This window comes from Cryptomeria japonica, chromosome 10, assembly GCF_030272615.1.
Source record: "Cryptomeria japonica chromosome 10, Sugi_1.0, whole genome shotgun sequence".
Lineage (NCBI taxonomy): Eukaryota > Viridiplantae > Streptophyta > Pinopsida > Cupressales > Cupressaceae > Cryptomeria > Cryptomeria japonica.
In genome coordinates, this window is record NC_081414.1 from 414,624,802 (window position 1) to 414,641,919 (window position 17,118).

Genomic DNA, 17,118 nt, shown 5'->3' on the forward strand with positions numbered 1-17,118 from the left:
ATAAAACTCATTAATTGTAAATCAATGTTTATTAAGAATTATTTTGGTAGACAATCATTATCTCCTAAAACCTTTGGAGATACACTTGTGAGTCTTCTTGGAGGGCCTTGGTCAATAACAACTCTAACATACAAAACTACACCAACAATTACTCATGATCTAGAAACAACCATTATAGAGACAAATGCATGGATAATCACTTATACTATAAAAAACATACTATTTTTTTTATGGAGGATTTTATATCATTCACAAGATTATTTTGCTATTTCATACAATAACACAATCCTTAAGTTGAAATCTTTTTGGTGAGAGCAAATGACTAAGGGTGTATCCATTCAACTAGAATGGCCGAAGGCCAACCTTGACCTCATCTCTTATGTTACCAAGGCTTTGCATTCAATAAGACTTGATCCTCAATGAACTCATTCAATTTTAACAACAGATTAAAGATCCATAGATTTTTAAAACTCATGACTCAACACAAAATAAAAATGTAATTTTAACTTGAACTCAATAACTCAACAAAAACTTAACAAATTACAAAATATCTAAATTCATTAAATCCAAATAAATGAAATAAATAAATAAATCATGATATTATCTGACTTAAAGATTTTCAACCTATGAAAAAGAAAAAAAACACATATAAAATTATGTAGTTAAAATATATAAAATTTGTGTGGTTGAAAAAATTGCAATTATCACAAGACAAAGCAAATGCAGCTAAAAACAGAAAACCCTAACAAAATCCAGCACCTACTTCCCAACGACCATGTCTCATTCATATGTTCAAGTAAACAAAAGAGTATTAAAAAAAGCAAAAAGCCAAAGTTTTTCCTATTGGGGCAAGCAATTAAAGGTGAAGTATAGAAGCAAAGGCTGGTAGAGTAGGGGAAAAGATATGAAAGATACTGGATGTATATTTGGAGCGTGTCGTTAGACACATTCAGCTTTGCCCGATCTTAAAAATCAGCCAAAATATCTGTAGACAGAAGTCAACCTCGAAACCCTAAAACTCGTATTGAATGTTTCATCCCGAATTCCAACGGATCTCTGATGTCATCACCCAAAATCCCGCCAGGAGCTCCATTGAATTAAAAATTGGAAAAGAAAATGGCTTCCAGCGCCTCGTAAAAAACCCTTCCGCGCCAGCCGTAATCGTATAAAGCAGATTGAAATGCTTTTAGGGCAGGCCGTGGCCCGCCGGGGCATGTAATGCGACGTGTGTTGGTGGGTCCCAATCCCCCTCCCCCGTCGCAGTCCAGTTGGACACGCGGGCGGCATTCGCCGGCTCCCCGGAGACGGGCCTGCCCAGGTGGAAATGCTACTTCTTGTTGATATGTTTCCGCACCCGCATCGTGCGCTCCGAAAGGGAAGACGACGAGAATAGGTATAACCGTAATCCCGCATATCAAGTGGCATAGCTTATTCTTGCTTCCCCCGGCTTTACTGCACGCTCAAAAACGACTGGCTAACTTGGACGGTAAAGGTACGCGTTTTGTTTTCTATTCAGTTTGATTCCTCCATGTTGCTTGCTCTGTTACCTCTTGGAGCTGATCTGAGGGACATTGCAGGGTGCTGAGCATTTTGCGTTTGTGAGTAGCTGAACTGAATTGCAGAATGTCCGGTCCTCTCGACAGATTTGCCAGGCCATGTAAGTTTCACTACAAGAGATTTTCGGTCCAATTGTGCGGGTTTTTGCTGAAAATCAAGAGTTATTTCATGTTTTGATTTTCAGATGATTGCTTGTTTCTATCAGAGTAACCGTAATAATCGGAATTCTGTAGGCTTATGTTCGGTTTTAGGGAAATTAGGGTTTTCTTAAAGGATTTAACTTCCCAGGAGCACAAGTTTCGTGTTCTTGTTTACATTCACGTAGATTGGTAGTACTGCTGTCTTTTTTGCTGAGAAGATGATAATTAAATCATAAATTCTGTATGTTAGGCATGCCTCTCGAAACACGGCTTGTTTCATTTGAGAGAAGTTAAGATCACGAATATTAGGCAGTGCATGTTCTGATCCGGTTTGCTTACATTTATAATTTCAGCCTTTTGGGTATTCGAGATTGCACAACTTCTGTAATTATTAATGATACGCGATCTGCCAAAAAAGCTTTTCTGTTGCAGTTGCCATTTTTTAGTTATGACTTTTTCCGTCACCTTCAAAGTTAAAATTTGAGATTTATCAGTTTGAATGCTTCTTTTGTGATTAATTGCTTGCATAGATGCTTACTAGCAACTAACTGATCTATAACAGGTTTTGTCCTTCACTTGTCTGTCAGTGGTTGCCATCATTATAGTCTTATCGAATTTAACAATATGCTCACAGCCAAGCCTTTTATAACAGTGAATATTGATCTGCCACTGAAAAACCAACAAAGTTTATTCTCTTCTTACACAGAATTTTCTTCGACCAATCTGTAAGTTCAAGTTGAATGTAAGTCCCTTGAGTGTACACTTGGTCAAGCATTTGCCATCCCTACCTTGCAGCAGATAGACTGGAAGACATCCGCAATGCAGGCATTGGAACAACCTAAAATTAAAAGTAGAAGCAAATGAGTTATTTAAATCAGAGCCTAGCGCAGATGCATCCGATAACCCATTTATGGTGGAGACCAAGAGTTAGATTTTGGTTTTTGATAGAAACATGCATACAAATGTTTCAGTTTGGTCTGCAGTTAGTGGAGGTATGTTTTAAGTGCCAAAGGTTCAGTGACCTCCATGAGATCTCATGTACTTATTTTAAGATGCTGATTATGCACTTTTATGGAAGGAAAGCTATTGTATGACGAGGTACATTATCCTGTTGGATATGAGAAAGGCCTGAAGATTCTATGATGATTTTTTTGTCAATTATCAGAGGCAAGAGTAAGGAGTTAACGACATAGAATACATTTATGTAGGTTTGCAATATTCTTGAACATGACTAGACAGGAGGATACTATGTTGATGGTAATACATAGTTATGTTAAAGAGAACTGATATTGTTGTTCATGAAGCCTCTAGATAGAGCCAACCGAAATCCCTGTGAGTTGTATTTAGGAAGCAAAGATCAAAAGAACATGTTCCAGGATTAAGGCAAGTGAGGAATAAAAATATCACTCTGATTTGGAAGGGAATCCTGGGGGAGGACCAAGCGGAATCATAAATTGAAAAACACATGGATGATAAATATTGAACGTTTCATCTTGGTTGGGTTGTTTGTAATTGTGCAGGTAAGTTGTTTATGATGACAAAGTATGCAGGAAGAAGGGATAGTCATATATTATATAGCTGTCCATATTAGGACAATGGAAGCTGCATGTGATGGTGAAGTCACAGCTTGTTCCATGGGGAATCTGTGAATCAAACAGACATTGCAGAAAATTATTTTGATCCAGGGAGTCGATAAAATATGATTTTTTGAATAGTTTAGGATCTTCCAACTATGGCACACCTGGATGCAGATCTCTGAAGTGACTCACTAATGTTGTTTTAGGTTCTACACTACATGCTACATTGTGGACATGATGGAGTGTGACGTAGTTCAATAGGGTGTTTGTGTAATAGTTCTGGGTGGCCTATACCTGCAAATCAGAGATGGCTATGCTGCTTTTGTGAGCAGAGAGAACCAGTGGCAGTTGTCTAAGGATGGGTGGCCTTTTTAATAATGATTCATCGTAAGGGCAAAGATACCATTTCCTCAGAACAACTCATGCACAGAGTTTGGTTGACATCAGTAAGGGATTGGTTTCACCATCTAAAATTTAAGCCAGCCGGATAGAGCTTGGAGGATCTAAGGAGGCTGCTATCAAATATTAGGCATGCAATGCCAAATAGAATCAACATGAATAATATGTTTATATAGAGAAGATGAAGGGTCTGATTTACAGGAGACAAAAAGCTCTCTTATTGTGGGTGACACCCAGAAGGGGAAGCTACAATTGGACCGTGTTGAATTGCTGAGTTGTAATGCTGTTGCTTTCGGGGCCTAATATATGGAGGTTGCAACTGGGCCTCATCCACAATTGCTTGCATATAAGTCTGGTTAGAACCAGACTTAATGAGGCCCTCACAAGGTTCGAATTCGACAGCCATGAAATTCGGATGAAATTCGTCAAGGGAAAAATTCGAAAAAAAATTCGGATAAAATTTGCCTTCTATAATTTTGTTTATTTTTAAATATATGTATACTTCTAATAAATTATCAGAATAGCGACCCTTGTTGGAGAAAATCCGAGGGCGACCCAGCAGTTGCAGACACCCATGACCCAATAGATACAAAACATATACAAAGAATACCCACGACCAGCTGAGTTGTGTTTAGAGGCGGATAGCAGTGCTTTATAGAGGAAATTCGATTAAATTCGATTAAATTCGAACCTCATCCATGAAAATCGTCGTATCCTGTGACTTAGAATGAGGGTGAGTCTGAGTCCATCTTCTGGATGGTTGAATGGCTCTCTGAAGAACTCAGACACTCCTAGCAAGAAGAAGAGTCATGGCTACATGAGTGATGGGCATTATGAATGCACTTGTTAGATTGGCAGATTGGATTGCAGATATGATTTCAATATATAACACTAAGAGGGACACTGCATTCATGCCTCTGATAATAGTTATCTCTCGGTCTGTAGTATTGACTAGATAGGTTAAACCTTAAGCATGTCTCTCTGTTAGACATTAGGATCTTAGTATACTAATCATTATAAATGAGAATCATACAACCATAAAATTACACATTACACAAGATATACACGGAGTAAACCATTTTGGATAAAAAACCCCATAAAGCATCATTTAATTAAAACACTTACAAAATATAGTCTATCATAAATAGACTGAACCTGGGGATACTTCTCCTTGCTTCCACATGGACCATAATACCTTCTATGCATAGTGATATAACTTGTTATAGAACTCCAAATTCACACTCCTCTCAAATGAGACAGAACCTCCTTAAATATAGGAGGAAGGGTGGTAACATTAGTCACACCTTTTCAATAACCCCTATTTATAAATAAAATAATTAATAATCTAATAGTTATTAGATTATAATTATTTCAAATGGGATATGCTAATAAAGCATATAACATATAAGGTTTAATAACCTTATATTAGAACAATATATAAATGTTATAAGGGTGTGACCCTTAATAACATTATGTTCTAACACTCTCATTGGGAAAGGCCTTAAAATGTGTCTCTGTATGATGGATGAGGACATATTGATATTAGGAATGTGGGAATGGGGAGCCAAAGGACAAGTTCATTTCTTTTTCTTTGCAAATGTGTCTACAGCAGGGCACACAAATATGACCTACTCTGCCATATGTAGGCATCCTACCATGGAAAGCTGTAGAATGATGCAGAGGGCTGGAAGATCTTGCCTCACTGTAGATATTGTAGTCAAAATCTGGATCGAAAGAATTAGATACCAAGATTCCAGATTTAAGAGGTAAAGAAGGTTCATGGGACAAGATTTAAGCAAGAGAAAAAGGGAGAGCACAACTCTCCTTAGGAGGTATGTGAAAGAAAAAAGGTGATGTACAAGGCTGGACAAGGTCTATAAAGATAGAGTTTAGGTGAAAAAGATAGGGAAACAAGTTATTTGTGCAGAGGAAGATGGGTCACCTGGAATTGGACGATATACAAATCTAGATCCTTGATTAGCTGTCTCTCTATGCTGGCCGAAACTACTGCATGCTGACATATGTAAACAACAATAGGAAGAAGTGTAATCTTCCCTAGCTCTATGACCTACCGTCTCATTTGATCTGAGCAGAATGTAGAATAATAAATGTCTCTCCATTTCCTTTCCTTATTAAGATATGTGCAGATGGAAGGATTGGGTCATCCGGATTTGGGAAAGGAGCACACTCAAATCCTCAAAATAGATGTTTCTCAATGCTAACCCAAAGCAGTGCATTCTAAATTTTAGGTTTGTTTAAACAGCAAAAGGAAACATAGCTTGTTCTGGTTCAGCGTTTCATTTTCTGTGTTGAGCTAACTAAATGCAGAAAAATGAATACCTTTTTGTGTTTGTTTCACTTTCAGAGACAATGGACAGAGCCTCACTGATTTCCAGCTATTTCCTTGGTGGTTTCCCAAACTCAGCAGGTCACATCAAAGCAACAGGAGTGTAAAGGGGTGAGATAGCTTCTGCATGTATATAATGTAACCCTATCCTTAAGACAACAAGAAAGCAATACCCATGTTATTGTTAATTTTAAGCAATCAGATGTTAATGTAACCAATTTGATTATAATCAGACTGTGTATAAACAGTAACAGAAATAAAACACAAGACACAAGACACCAATACCCTGGGAAAACCTCCCTCTTGGAGGTGAAATCCCCAGCCTTAAGTATGATATGTATTATCTCAATTGTAGGCAATTACAACATAGCAGACTTATCTCAGATTGCTGTCCAAACAGCAAGTTGGCAAGGTAATGAAGGATGCAGCCCTAATCAACAGTAGGTGACCAAAATAGAAGATCAGCAGCAGATGACTACAATAGGCTGGAGCAGAATTGCAGAAGATCTTGACAACTTCGCCCAACAATATCCTTGACTGAATTCGCACAAGTGAAGAGTTCACTAAATGTAGGATAGCAGATTGTATTTTCTAAAAATGATTGTGTAAATGACTTCATCTTCAAGTGGATTATATATCATCCTTTTGGCGCTAAACATCCTCAAGTTGGCTTGCAAGATAATTAATTAATGTTGTGTTGTCATTATGCATTTTCCCACGTTAGGTATTTGGGTCCAGCCCAATAGTCCTTTCCACGTTATATTTCAGCCCAGCCCAATAACATAGTTAATTGTTTCTCACGTTACATTTGGGTCCAGCCCAATAACAAATTAATTGAACATTAATTGAGATAATACATATATGAATTTTAATTGTCATTTGACTACATTAAAATTTGATAATCAGTTATCCGAACTTAGCTAACATTTTCAACAGTTATTATATGCCCATGCTAAAGAGGTTGCCAGGGGGCTGTAATGCACATATGACAAACAGCAAGTGAATCATGAAGAAAAATGGTATACCGATCTGAAAGTGGATTGAATTCAGGTCAGAAGCAAGTGTAGCAAGAGCCCCTGAAGAATGTGAAGGGATGGCAATGCCTTAACACTGTAGGTTGGCTTTCTCCATAAGTTCTCAGTGAAGATATGTTTGAAAGCTTGCTTGATTGTTTTGATCATTATTTTCTTACAGAGGCTGTTGTTTGAGAAGCCCGTAGAAAAGGGGCTTTGAAAGAGAAAGGCAAAAAAGCCAAAAGAAAATTACAGAAGACTCCTTCCTGCTCATGTGCTAGAATCTAAGTTGAACAAAAAAGAGGGAAAAGTGCATATGCTATATTTCACTCTTTTTTATTAACCCACAAACCATTCAAGTAGTTTTGCGCCCTTTTCTAGTGTTTGAGCTAAACTTGAAGGGCCAGTTTGAGAGCAGCAAGTCAATTTTGGTGAGATTAGGTTCTTTACAAATCATGACAAAGGAATTTGGAGAAGTCACTATATCTGCTAATCGGAACAAGTTGGAGCTCCCCATCACCTTCTATAGACAACTTTTTTAAGCACCCCACAATTTACCAGCTATTGGTTGAACATTTGGCAGTCAACCGTACACCAATTCAATAAAAGTCAATCAATGTTCCTTTGTAGGTTTTATCAACTTCAACATCTTTTCCTTGGGGACATATTTCTGGAAACATTAGGATCTAGCATTGCAGGCCAAATAACATGAATAAAACCATAGTTTTAAAACTCATGGGACTCGCCAAGACTCGCGAGTCCATTGGTAGGCCGAGTCGACTTGCCAAGGACTTGCGAGCCGAGTCTCGGCGAGTCCTTCCCAAGGACTCACGAGTTTTTTGAGTGGACTTGCGCGAGTCTTTCACTCGGACTCGTGAGTCTTTCACTTGGACTCATCCCATTCACTGAACACGCCCAGCTACGATTTTAAGTGTTTTTTTTTTTAATCTTTTTTCACTCATTTGGCATTGTTACTTGCTGAAAACAGGTTTGTAGGGTTTGAAGGAGGAGAGGAAACAAGATTAAAACAACCTCATTCTCTTCATTAGAATATATACATGAAATATAACATTTAAGTATACTTTAAGTTATATTTCATGTATATATTGGCAGGATGTTTGAGAGTGGTTTCAGATCTCTAGGGGTTTCAGATCTCTAGGAGTTACAATGCAAATTCTAGGTTTTAGAATATCTTTTAAATTTTCAGACAGTCAAATTTCAGTAATCAGTAGGCTCCTATTAGTATTCTCTCACTCTCTCTATCTCACTCACTTTATCTGCTCTGAATTTTAGACCTATCTATCTCCCTATCACTCTTCCTCTATCCCCTCTCTCTACCACTCTCTATCTTACTCTATCCTCTCCCCCCCAAGATCTAGACCTATCTCTTTACCCCCCTCTCTCTCTCTCACCCTCAGACCCCAGTAAGTGGTGCTACCCCCAACCTAATTTTGGCGAGCTAGAGAACCCACATCGGACTCCTAGAACTAGACCCTCTAGTTCTGTCTCTCCCTTGGTTTTCACTAGAGCTGGAAAGAGGAAGATGTAGTCTTCTCTTTAGTTTGTTCATTGTTGTTTTTCACATTTGGACATATCATTATATGTAATTTTGTAAACCTTTATAAACTTATGCTGCTATTATACATTTTAATATTTGAAACTAGGAGTATGAATGATGAAATTTCAAATATATTCAGTGTTTGTAGATCATATGACATGTATAATGTTTCAGTTATGGCTCTTATGTTCTCTAAATGCATTAATTTCTTTATGTTTGTTCATTGTTGTTTTTCACATTTGGACATATCATTATATGTAATTTTGTAAACCTTTATAAACTTATGCTGCTATTATACATTTTAATATTTGAAACTAGGAGTATGAATGATGAAATTTCAAATATTCAGTGTTTGTAGATCATATGACATGTGTAATGTTTCAATTATGGCTCTTATGTTCTCTAAATGCATTAATTTCTTTATGTTTTTTTGTAAAACTACGGTTTTTTGTTTTTTTTGCCGAGTCTTTCACGAGTTCGAGTCCAAGTCCAATTTTTTGGTTTGCCGAGTCCGTGGCGAGTCCGAATTTTAAAACTTTGAATAAAACTACTGAACGCTCTTGTAGATATATACAAAATATGCTCCTATCCATAGCAGCAAATATCTTTCTAGCGAATAAATCAGCAAACCAAAAAAGGAAGGAGATTTTTTCAATGAATTGAGAAAAAATAGGGTTAGGAAAAAATTGCTCTGCAAAAATCAGAAAAAAAAAACCTGAATCCAGAAGTTGGTTTGTTGACCAAAAAATCTGTTAGATTGATTTCCTGGGAAAAATTGCATCTTTTACAATAAAATTTCACCCAGTGGGCTGAGAAATGATTTATTGGGATTTAATAAAGATATCTGCTTCTGTGCTTCATCACAGATTACCAAAGAATATACTAGATTATTGTGTTTTACTATTTGATCAAGGAGGCAATGTTGGCTTGATCTGCAAAAATTTTAAGAAGTGCCCAAAATAATTTCACTTTCAACTCTCCTATTGGTTTGAGGTGAAGAATTATAAGAAGGGGGAACTCATGCGAACCTTCTTTTATTCTATGCCAATTAAAATTAAATAATAATAATTATTGTGTGGCGGCCACAACTCACCTTTTGGCAACTTCAATTTAATTTCAAGCTTGGTCACGAGTTAGAAACTCGGGAACAAATTTTGAAATAAATTGCCTGGGGGATCTTCACAAGGAAGGTTTCATATGCCTAATTGCTGCCTGGCTTTGCTGTGGCCTTAAAAACAACATATTCTTGTAGCTAGGGGATCATTCTAAGGGCAAATGGGTCAGTCCATCCTTTTAGTTAGTGGTTCCACCAATACAGCTTTTTGGTTAATGTGTTCAGATCCAATATATCCAGGTCATTTGGTAGGTATGAACTAAATAGATTCCCTCATCAAAGAGTATATTAAGGGGCTTGTTCCTTTTATTGGGAAGTGATAAAATTTTGTTTTCAATGGAAGTTGTTGACAAGCCTAAATGACTGTCTCAGATATCTATATTTTGATAACTTCATAAGAATCAATTTAACTAAATAAGAATCAATAAGAATCAATATTTATATTTCGATAACTTAATAAGAATTAATTTAACTAAATGTCACCTTAAAAATTGGGGACATCTTTAATTACCTATGGAGCAATTATGTTCCAAAGTAATAAAAATCTCTTCTAAAAACTGAGAAAATTATGTGTTTTTTATGAATGTCATATCCAGTCATATCCATTTAGGGGTATTAAAAAATGGCCATATCTGTATCTGATATAGTATCTGTAACTGTATCCATATCCGTGTCCATGCAGCTTTGCTGAATAACTTTATGTTGGTTTGGAGAAGCAGTGTTTTATATGATGCATTCTAGTTATGTTTAAGATTCCATATTATACCATTCAGCATGTGATTTTCTTGACATGAATCTGTTTCCAGGTTTTGAGGGATCTTCTGGACATGATGAAAGAAGAGAGAGGAAATCTGATGTTGAGAACTCCGAAGATGAGAGAAGAACAACAAAAATTGGAGCTTTAAAAAAGAAAGCAATAAATGCTTCCACAAAATTTAGGCATTCTTTAAAGAAAAATAGAAGGAAGAAGTCTGTTGCAATTCAGGATGTACGTGATGCTGAAGAACAGGAAGCTGTTGATAACTTTCGACAAGCTCTTATTTCAGAAGACCTGCTGCCTCCCAGACATGATGATTATCATATGATGTTAAGGTAGTATTCATGTCTTCAATGAATGCTTGCCGTGCTTACATTTTAGGGATTCTACAGTATTAAATAGAATGGATGTCATATGATTGCTGTAATGGTTCATTTTATTTATTCATTTTAATTATTGTGTTGTTATGATGCACAACTTAAATTTCTATGTCAGAATACATAGATGTGCTTTCTTAGATCTGCCTTAGCAGTCATAAAATCTGATATGACACCCAATTTATGTTGTTCTTGCAAATGCAGTTACCATTGATCACATCTTCAACCTTTTCTTGAATCTAAATGCACTTGCATGTAATAGAGTACCAAGAGCTTATGGAACTGGTTCACACTGATCACATGTCATAGAAGTTAGAGTTTATGTAATTTTTTTTTCTAAATGATAAAGGTTACGGACAAGTTTGTTTTGCTAGAACCCTATAATACTGCATTGGGGTATGTTTTTAATGCATATAGCAAGTTTTACTATTGAGCTGAGCTATATTTCCTCACAATCATTGGTTCTTGTGCTTCTTTCGTGTTTCATATGTTGTAATTATGGACCTGGATAGGATCTAAGGATTTTAAATTCTTATTTGACTTATAGTGTTTATTTGTCCTCTTGCATTCTATGTAAACCAAAATGTGATGTTGTTCTCAGGGCTTCAGGTATAATATGTTATGGTTGAATTAATCAATCTATATGCAGTTTCTTGATTTGTGCAGAATAGCTTTGTAGAAAGTAACAATAGCTGTCCTTTTGACACTTAGGGTAAAATGGATGACCAAATATGCAAGTCTAGGATATCATGTATGTTCTAACTTGAGTTTCAAAGCATTGGTTTTGAGAATTTGAAATTAGCTTTTATTGTTTCTTGGTTTCACTTTATGAATTGTTTATGATTATGTGCTGGTTACATACAATCAATATTAAGATCATTCTCAGAGAGTCAATGTTCCATTGAAGAATATCTGCATATTTGCGCCAAGAGGTGTAAGCTACAGCTAGAGTCAGGCATGGTGGCTGTTGAGTGTAATGTCTGTGAGATGTTCATGTTTATGGCTGACCATGTAACTTTTTCTCTTTTTTTCCATTAATCACCTGTCATGTAAAAAATAATTACCGACTATATAAATTTTCTGTCTATTTTGAAATCAACTTGTATGTAATAGCTGTGATGCAAATCTTTTTGCTTTCAGTCTAAAGCACTTTTTTTCACATGCTAAACAAGTCCATTTGACAGGTTTAAAGTTAAACATCACAACAAACTTTAAATCCTCTCACCCCGTGCCAAAGCATAATTGATAACCTATGCTAATTCATAATTGAAAGTGGAATTTTGTTAGGTTATGGACATCCACCAAAATATAACCAAAATTTGATTTCTTTCAGGGTATGAATGCACATATCTGATGTCTACTCCACTGCTCATGATAGCACAAAATCTATGCCAAATCTTCACACTAACAGTGCCATGGCTGATCCTAAGGGCCTTCATGTTGCTTATGTATGCTGTGGGCCTAGAGCTCAAAACCTTTCAGTTCTGCTCTACATCAACACATTAAAACTCATCCTCACATCTCATGCCTGCACTCTACTATTTGCACATACAAATATTCTATTATCATTTACAATGAAGAAACAAAAGCAATCCTAAGGCTAAAATAAATTTACAGATGTGTGAAAAATCTTTACCATTTTCTTCACTGTTGCATTCTAGTTTGTAAATATTCTTTGAATCATCTGAATCCCTTTTGAATTTGATTAAGCACCAAAATAGTTCTCACCACTGGATTCACTTTACCCTATTAATGGTTGATAGATATTTTCCATTCTAATAAATATTTTTAAGGTATGTAAATTTTCTAACCTTCAATATTTTTTTTTCAGGTGAAATTTTAGGTAGAATGTCAAAATTTCTACAGATTATAAAATAGTAATACACATTTAATCTCTCATTGTTCCATTATTTGTCTATGAAGTGCCATACCTGACATTTGAAGGACAATGTTGAAGAGAGAACTTTTATATCAATTTTACCCTTATTCTAAATATATAATTAATCTTCTATGCTTCCTTCTTTGTCTATGAAGTAGTAATAATTGAAGGCAATATTGAAGATAACGGTTGTGATAATTTTACGAAAGTGATAGAGTCCATTATCATATTATGTCATTATATCTATAGAACATGCAAACTAATTAGATAGAACATGTAAACTAATGTAATGTGCTCTTTCATATTTGCTCTAGAATCACATTTGCAACAAGTTAGGGTTAGGGTTACATCTTTACTAAGTAAGAGATCTCCTTAAACAATACAATCCTGGATTTGAATCCTGCAACCATAACCAAGGGAACATTTGCATGCATATATATATATATATATATATATATATCCAATTATTGGGGTTAGACAATAACACATAATATTCATATAATATTATTCAAACACACTAGGGTTTTGGAGGAAGAGACATGAGAAAAATAATAGGTCCGCTTGAAGCAATCTCCATACTAAGCCCAAGATTGGACACTCAACCTCTTGGCCTCGGTGGGCAGGCAACACGGACATCCACCAGGGTGGCCTACTTAGTGGGGTGCTTGTACCTGCTTTTCCCATCTATGTCTCATTCCTTTAAAGGCAATAGCCCATCATTGTAGAGTTGGAGAGAAGATCTTAGTATGTAATGTCCCAACTTTGAAATACAAGTTAATGGTGAATAATAATAATAAAATTTAAAATTAAAATATACAAGTAGAATGAAATATAATTAAATTTTAATTAAGCTAACGAATAGTCAAAAGACATGAAATGAAAGGTTGTGGCTCCCTCAAACATGAGATATAAAAGGGAGAAGAGAACCTCATTTGAGGGGGATAATTTGGAAATCAGAAGTGCAGATCTGATTTAAATGAGGAGTGCAGAACTGATTGTGAAAGGTTGTGTCCCTTTCAAAGGGCAGAAATAATAAAGAATCACACTCTTTGAAAGGGTGCTAAGGGTGTGTCTCTTGCCAAAGGGCATACATGATGAAGAGGTGTGACCTCTCCCCTACATTGAGTGATATAAAGGAAAGGAATCAAAAGCCTCTAGTGATATGACCAATGATCAGACCAGATCAGCACTGTTATTAGGTTACAGGCATCAATTAGCCATGGGGAATTGGATCATTTATAATAAATTATATTGGGTTATAGAATAAGCAGATCAACAGAATCATTGACCAGCAAGTGGGGTTAAATTCTCAGCCATAGAGCAATTAAAATTTTCAATGAAGATGTCTATATTGAATGATCAATGGAATGAAAAGCAAGAGATTGGATCAGACATACAGATCTGCAATCAGTAATCAACAGACTGATAATCATAGAAGGGAAACAATTCAATTAACTCACTGCTCATAAAGAGCAGATCAGTCATAAGATATAAAGCAGATCAGTTAATCATTCCAGATCAAGCATCGGAAGAGACAAGCAAGTCAATCAGTCCAAACAGAATATCTGATTTCTTAATTAATCAAGGTAAAGTCAGTAGACTTTGACAAGTGCTTGGGCAAGATTTAGGGCAATCACAAAAGGGGTCATTAGATAGTGGGGGTTTCTTGATTGTCCTATCTAAGCCCAAAAGCGGATCTTTTCCCTCTTGGCCCTAGGGGCAGGCAATGTGATCATCCTTAGGGTGGCCTACTAAGATGGCAACCTTATTATTCCCTTATTTTTTACACCTCCTTCCTTCCATACATGATTGAGGTTTCACACAGAATTATTGCAGACATATACATTCCATTGCGAGTCATAAATATGTATATATGGATTGAGATAAACATTAACAATAACAAATAGGCAGATATATACCATAAGATGCAAGTATTAGTAGATGTAGTTATATAGATCTGAAATAGTTATAAGTCTGCTGCTTCCGTGTCTGGACTGCAAACTATTTGTCCTGTTCCACGGTGATAATTGATTATATCTGCTGATGTTCGATGATCATCACTTGATGATGTTCTTTCAATGTGCCTTGATTTTATACATGCAGATTATATATGTAGCAGGGCTTCTCATCCACTTTTTTATGTCCTCTTCCCAATGATAATTCTGCTCTATATAGCCTTCAGCAAGGCATAGGGTCATACCCTTTGCAATGGTTACCTTTCTTATAAAGACGTGTCTTATAAGTCAATAATTGTATCAGACTGCCAGCTGCTTATCTGAGTCTGTTCCGTTTTCTTGCCTGATCGAATGCCTTTCCTTATATATTTTCAAGGAGGGGATGGGGAGTCGCCTTCTTTCCAAAAGTTCCACTTCTTGGAAACAGTGTGTCTCTTCCAAATTAGTTGTGGTTCTTTCTTTACCTTAATAGCCTCAGTCCTATTAGTTAGTTTAGGGTAATTTGCTCTTAATAATGTATTCGCTGCTCTTTACAAAATCCTCCCTTCTGATTGCTGTTTGGGGAGATTAATTTATAGACAATTTCGTAAACTCCTGCTCTAGGTCGGCCCTCCCTAGTTTGTCCTGGTCGGCCCTCTAACAGTTACAATCTAATTAATTATTTCTTGTTTGTAGTTGGCCCTCCTCATTGACTTACTCAGTCGCTCGTATATATTTAATGCTGTGATTTGTGTTTACAAAGCCCTAGTTTGGCAGGGTTATGACAACTAATTACAAATGATATTTTAGATTGGTTGTTAAACTAGCTCAGATGTCTTAAATATATCTATCTGAAAAACACTGAGGGATATCAATGTTGAGGCACCTATTGTGCCAATTTGACAAATCCAAGATAATCACACAATCAAAGCCAGAGACAGCATTCTCAAATCCAAGATAGTCACCTTGACATTGACATCTCTTTGGAATTGTCTTATAGATATATTTAAGATATCTGAGCTAGTTACCTCTACTTCTCTTAACATATTGATGGTAAACATTTTTTTCATTGTCCTTTTGCTTTACATATTTTTCTTGGATTATCTGTTTTTTTAGAAGAAAATTGCGCTGGACGTTACCAGAACCACATGTTTATTTCTCAAATATCTGGTAGTGGAAAATGGGAGAGCCCCCAAATGCTCGCAGTTAGAAAATGGACATATGTCTAGCAAAATTAGAATGCAGATAGATATTCTCTGCAAAAAATTATTCCTGTTATGTTTTCGTACAATAGTTTAAGCTGTGGATGACAGCATTTGGCACAGATATTCTCTACTTTTCAGATAATTCTTAGAACTTGTTGAGGGTCTGTAGTTTGATCTAAATTATGTTATAGTAGTTATTTGTGAAACTTACACTAATATATGAGTGATGCAGATTTTTGAAAGCGAGGAAATTTGACATTGAGAAAACAAAGCAGATGTGGGCAGACATGCTTCAATGGAGAAAAGAATATGGTGCCGATACCATTGAAGATGTAAGTATTGTTGTATAGATTTTTCTATTTATGCAGCTCTGGCTTTTTCATATTAATGAAGTTTCATATCTGTTGACTAAACTGAAGCATAGTTTATTATAGTAAGCTTTTTGTCAATTGAAATTGTTGCTTTCGTGCTAGTATTTCTTAATAGATTTATTCATTTGTCACTATTGAAGTAGTTGTGGCACTTTCCAACTTTGATGTTGTTCTTTTCGATAGAAAGAGGAATTGTATATTAATAATAGAGAAATACATGACAGAATACGTTACTAAAACTTGAGAACAGCAGTTCTTTAAACTTAAAGCAGTGAAAAGACCACGGAATCACCAATCTTGGTAACATCATAGTACTGTAAAGATCAATAGCAAAACTGCTTCCTGAGTGGCAGAACTAGAGAATAGCCACAAATTTAGACATAAAATTAGAAAAAAATTTCTGGAAAAAAGGAAAAACTGTCCTTGACCAGAGGATGTATTGATCCTTGAACAACTTCTTTTCTCACAAAAGTCCTGTACAAAGCGATAGCTTTCTGAATGAGTAAATAATGTGTTGCCAGGTGAATGGCTTTCACACATCTTGCCTTGTAGATGGGTGTGAGAATGTTTGATCTTGAAACTACAGCAAGATCAGCTGTCTGACTTAAGCAGGATACATGCAAATATAGTCTGCCCAGCAGAATATTCACTGCTTTCAAATATTGCAGCACTCATGAATTTGGCTTTGATACCATAAAAGCTATATTTGAACAGGCCACAATTAATATTATGCCATTTAATAAGTCTGGCAATTGTATAACAGATAAGTCTTTTGCAATTATATTTGTATATTGTATATTCCAAATATAAATAGATAGTATATATATGAATATAAATATGATTAGTATACAAATAAAAATTTACAAATATAAATAGTATAAAAATACAAA

General features: G+C 35.8%; 1 protein-coding gene across 2 annotated transcripts in view; it reads left to right on the forward strand.

Annotated features, from left to right (window-relative positions):
- The first annotated feature begins 836 nt into the window (after window positions 1-836).
- LOC131038581 (phosphatidylinositol/phosphatidylcholine transfer protein SFH8) overlaps window positions 837-17,118 on the forward strand; it is a 39,478-nt gene continuing 23,196 nt past the window's right edge. For both annotated transcript variants that reach the window (XM_057971071.2, XM_057971072.2), the window contains exons 1-4: window positions 837-1,492; window positions 1,578-1,657; window positions 10,512-10,797; window positions 16,090-16,189. In XM_057971071.2, the coding sequence (XP_057827054.1) occupies window positions 1,624-1,657; window positions 10,512-10,797; window positions 16,090-16,189 (420 nt within the window). In that variant the 5' untranslated portion in view covers window positions 837-1,492; window positions 1,578-1,623. The remainder of the gene's footprint in view (window positions 1,493-1,577; window positions 1,658-10,511; window positions 10,798-16,089; window positions 16,190-17,118) is intronic.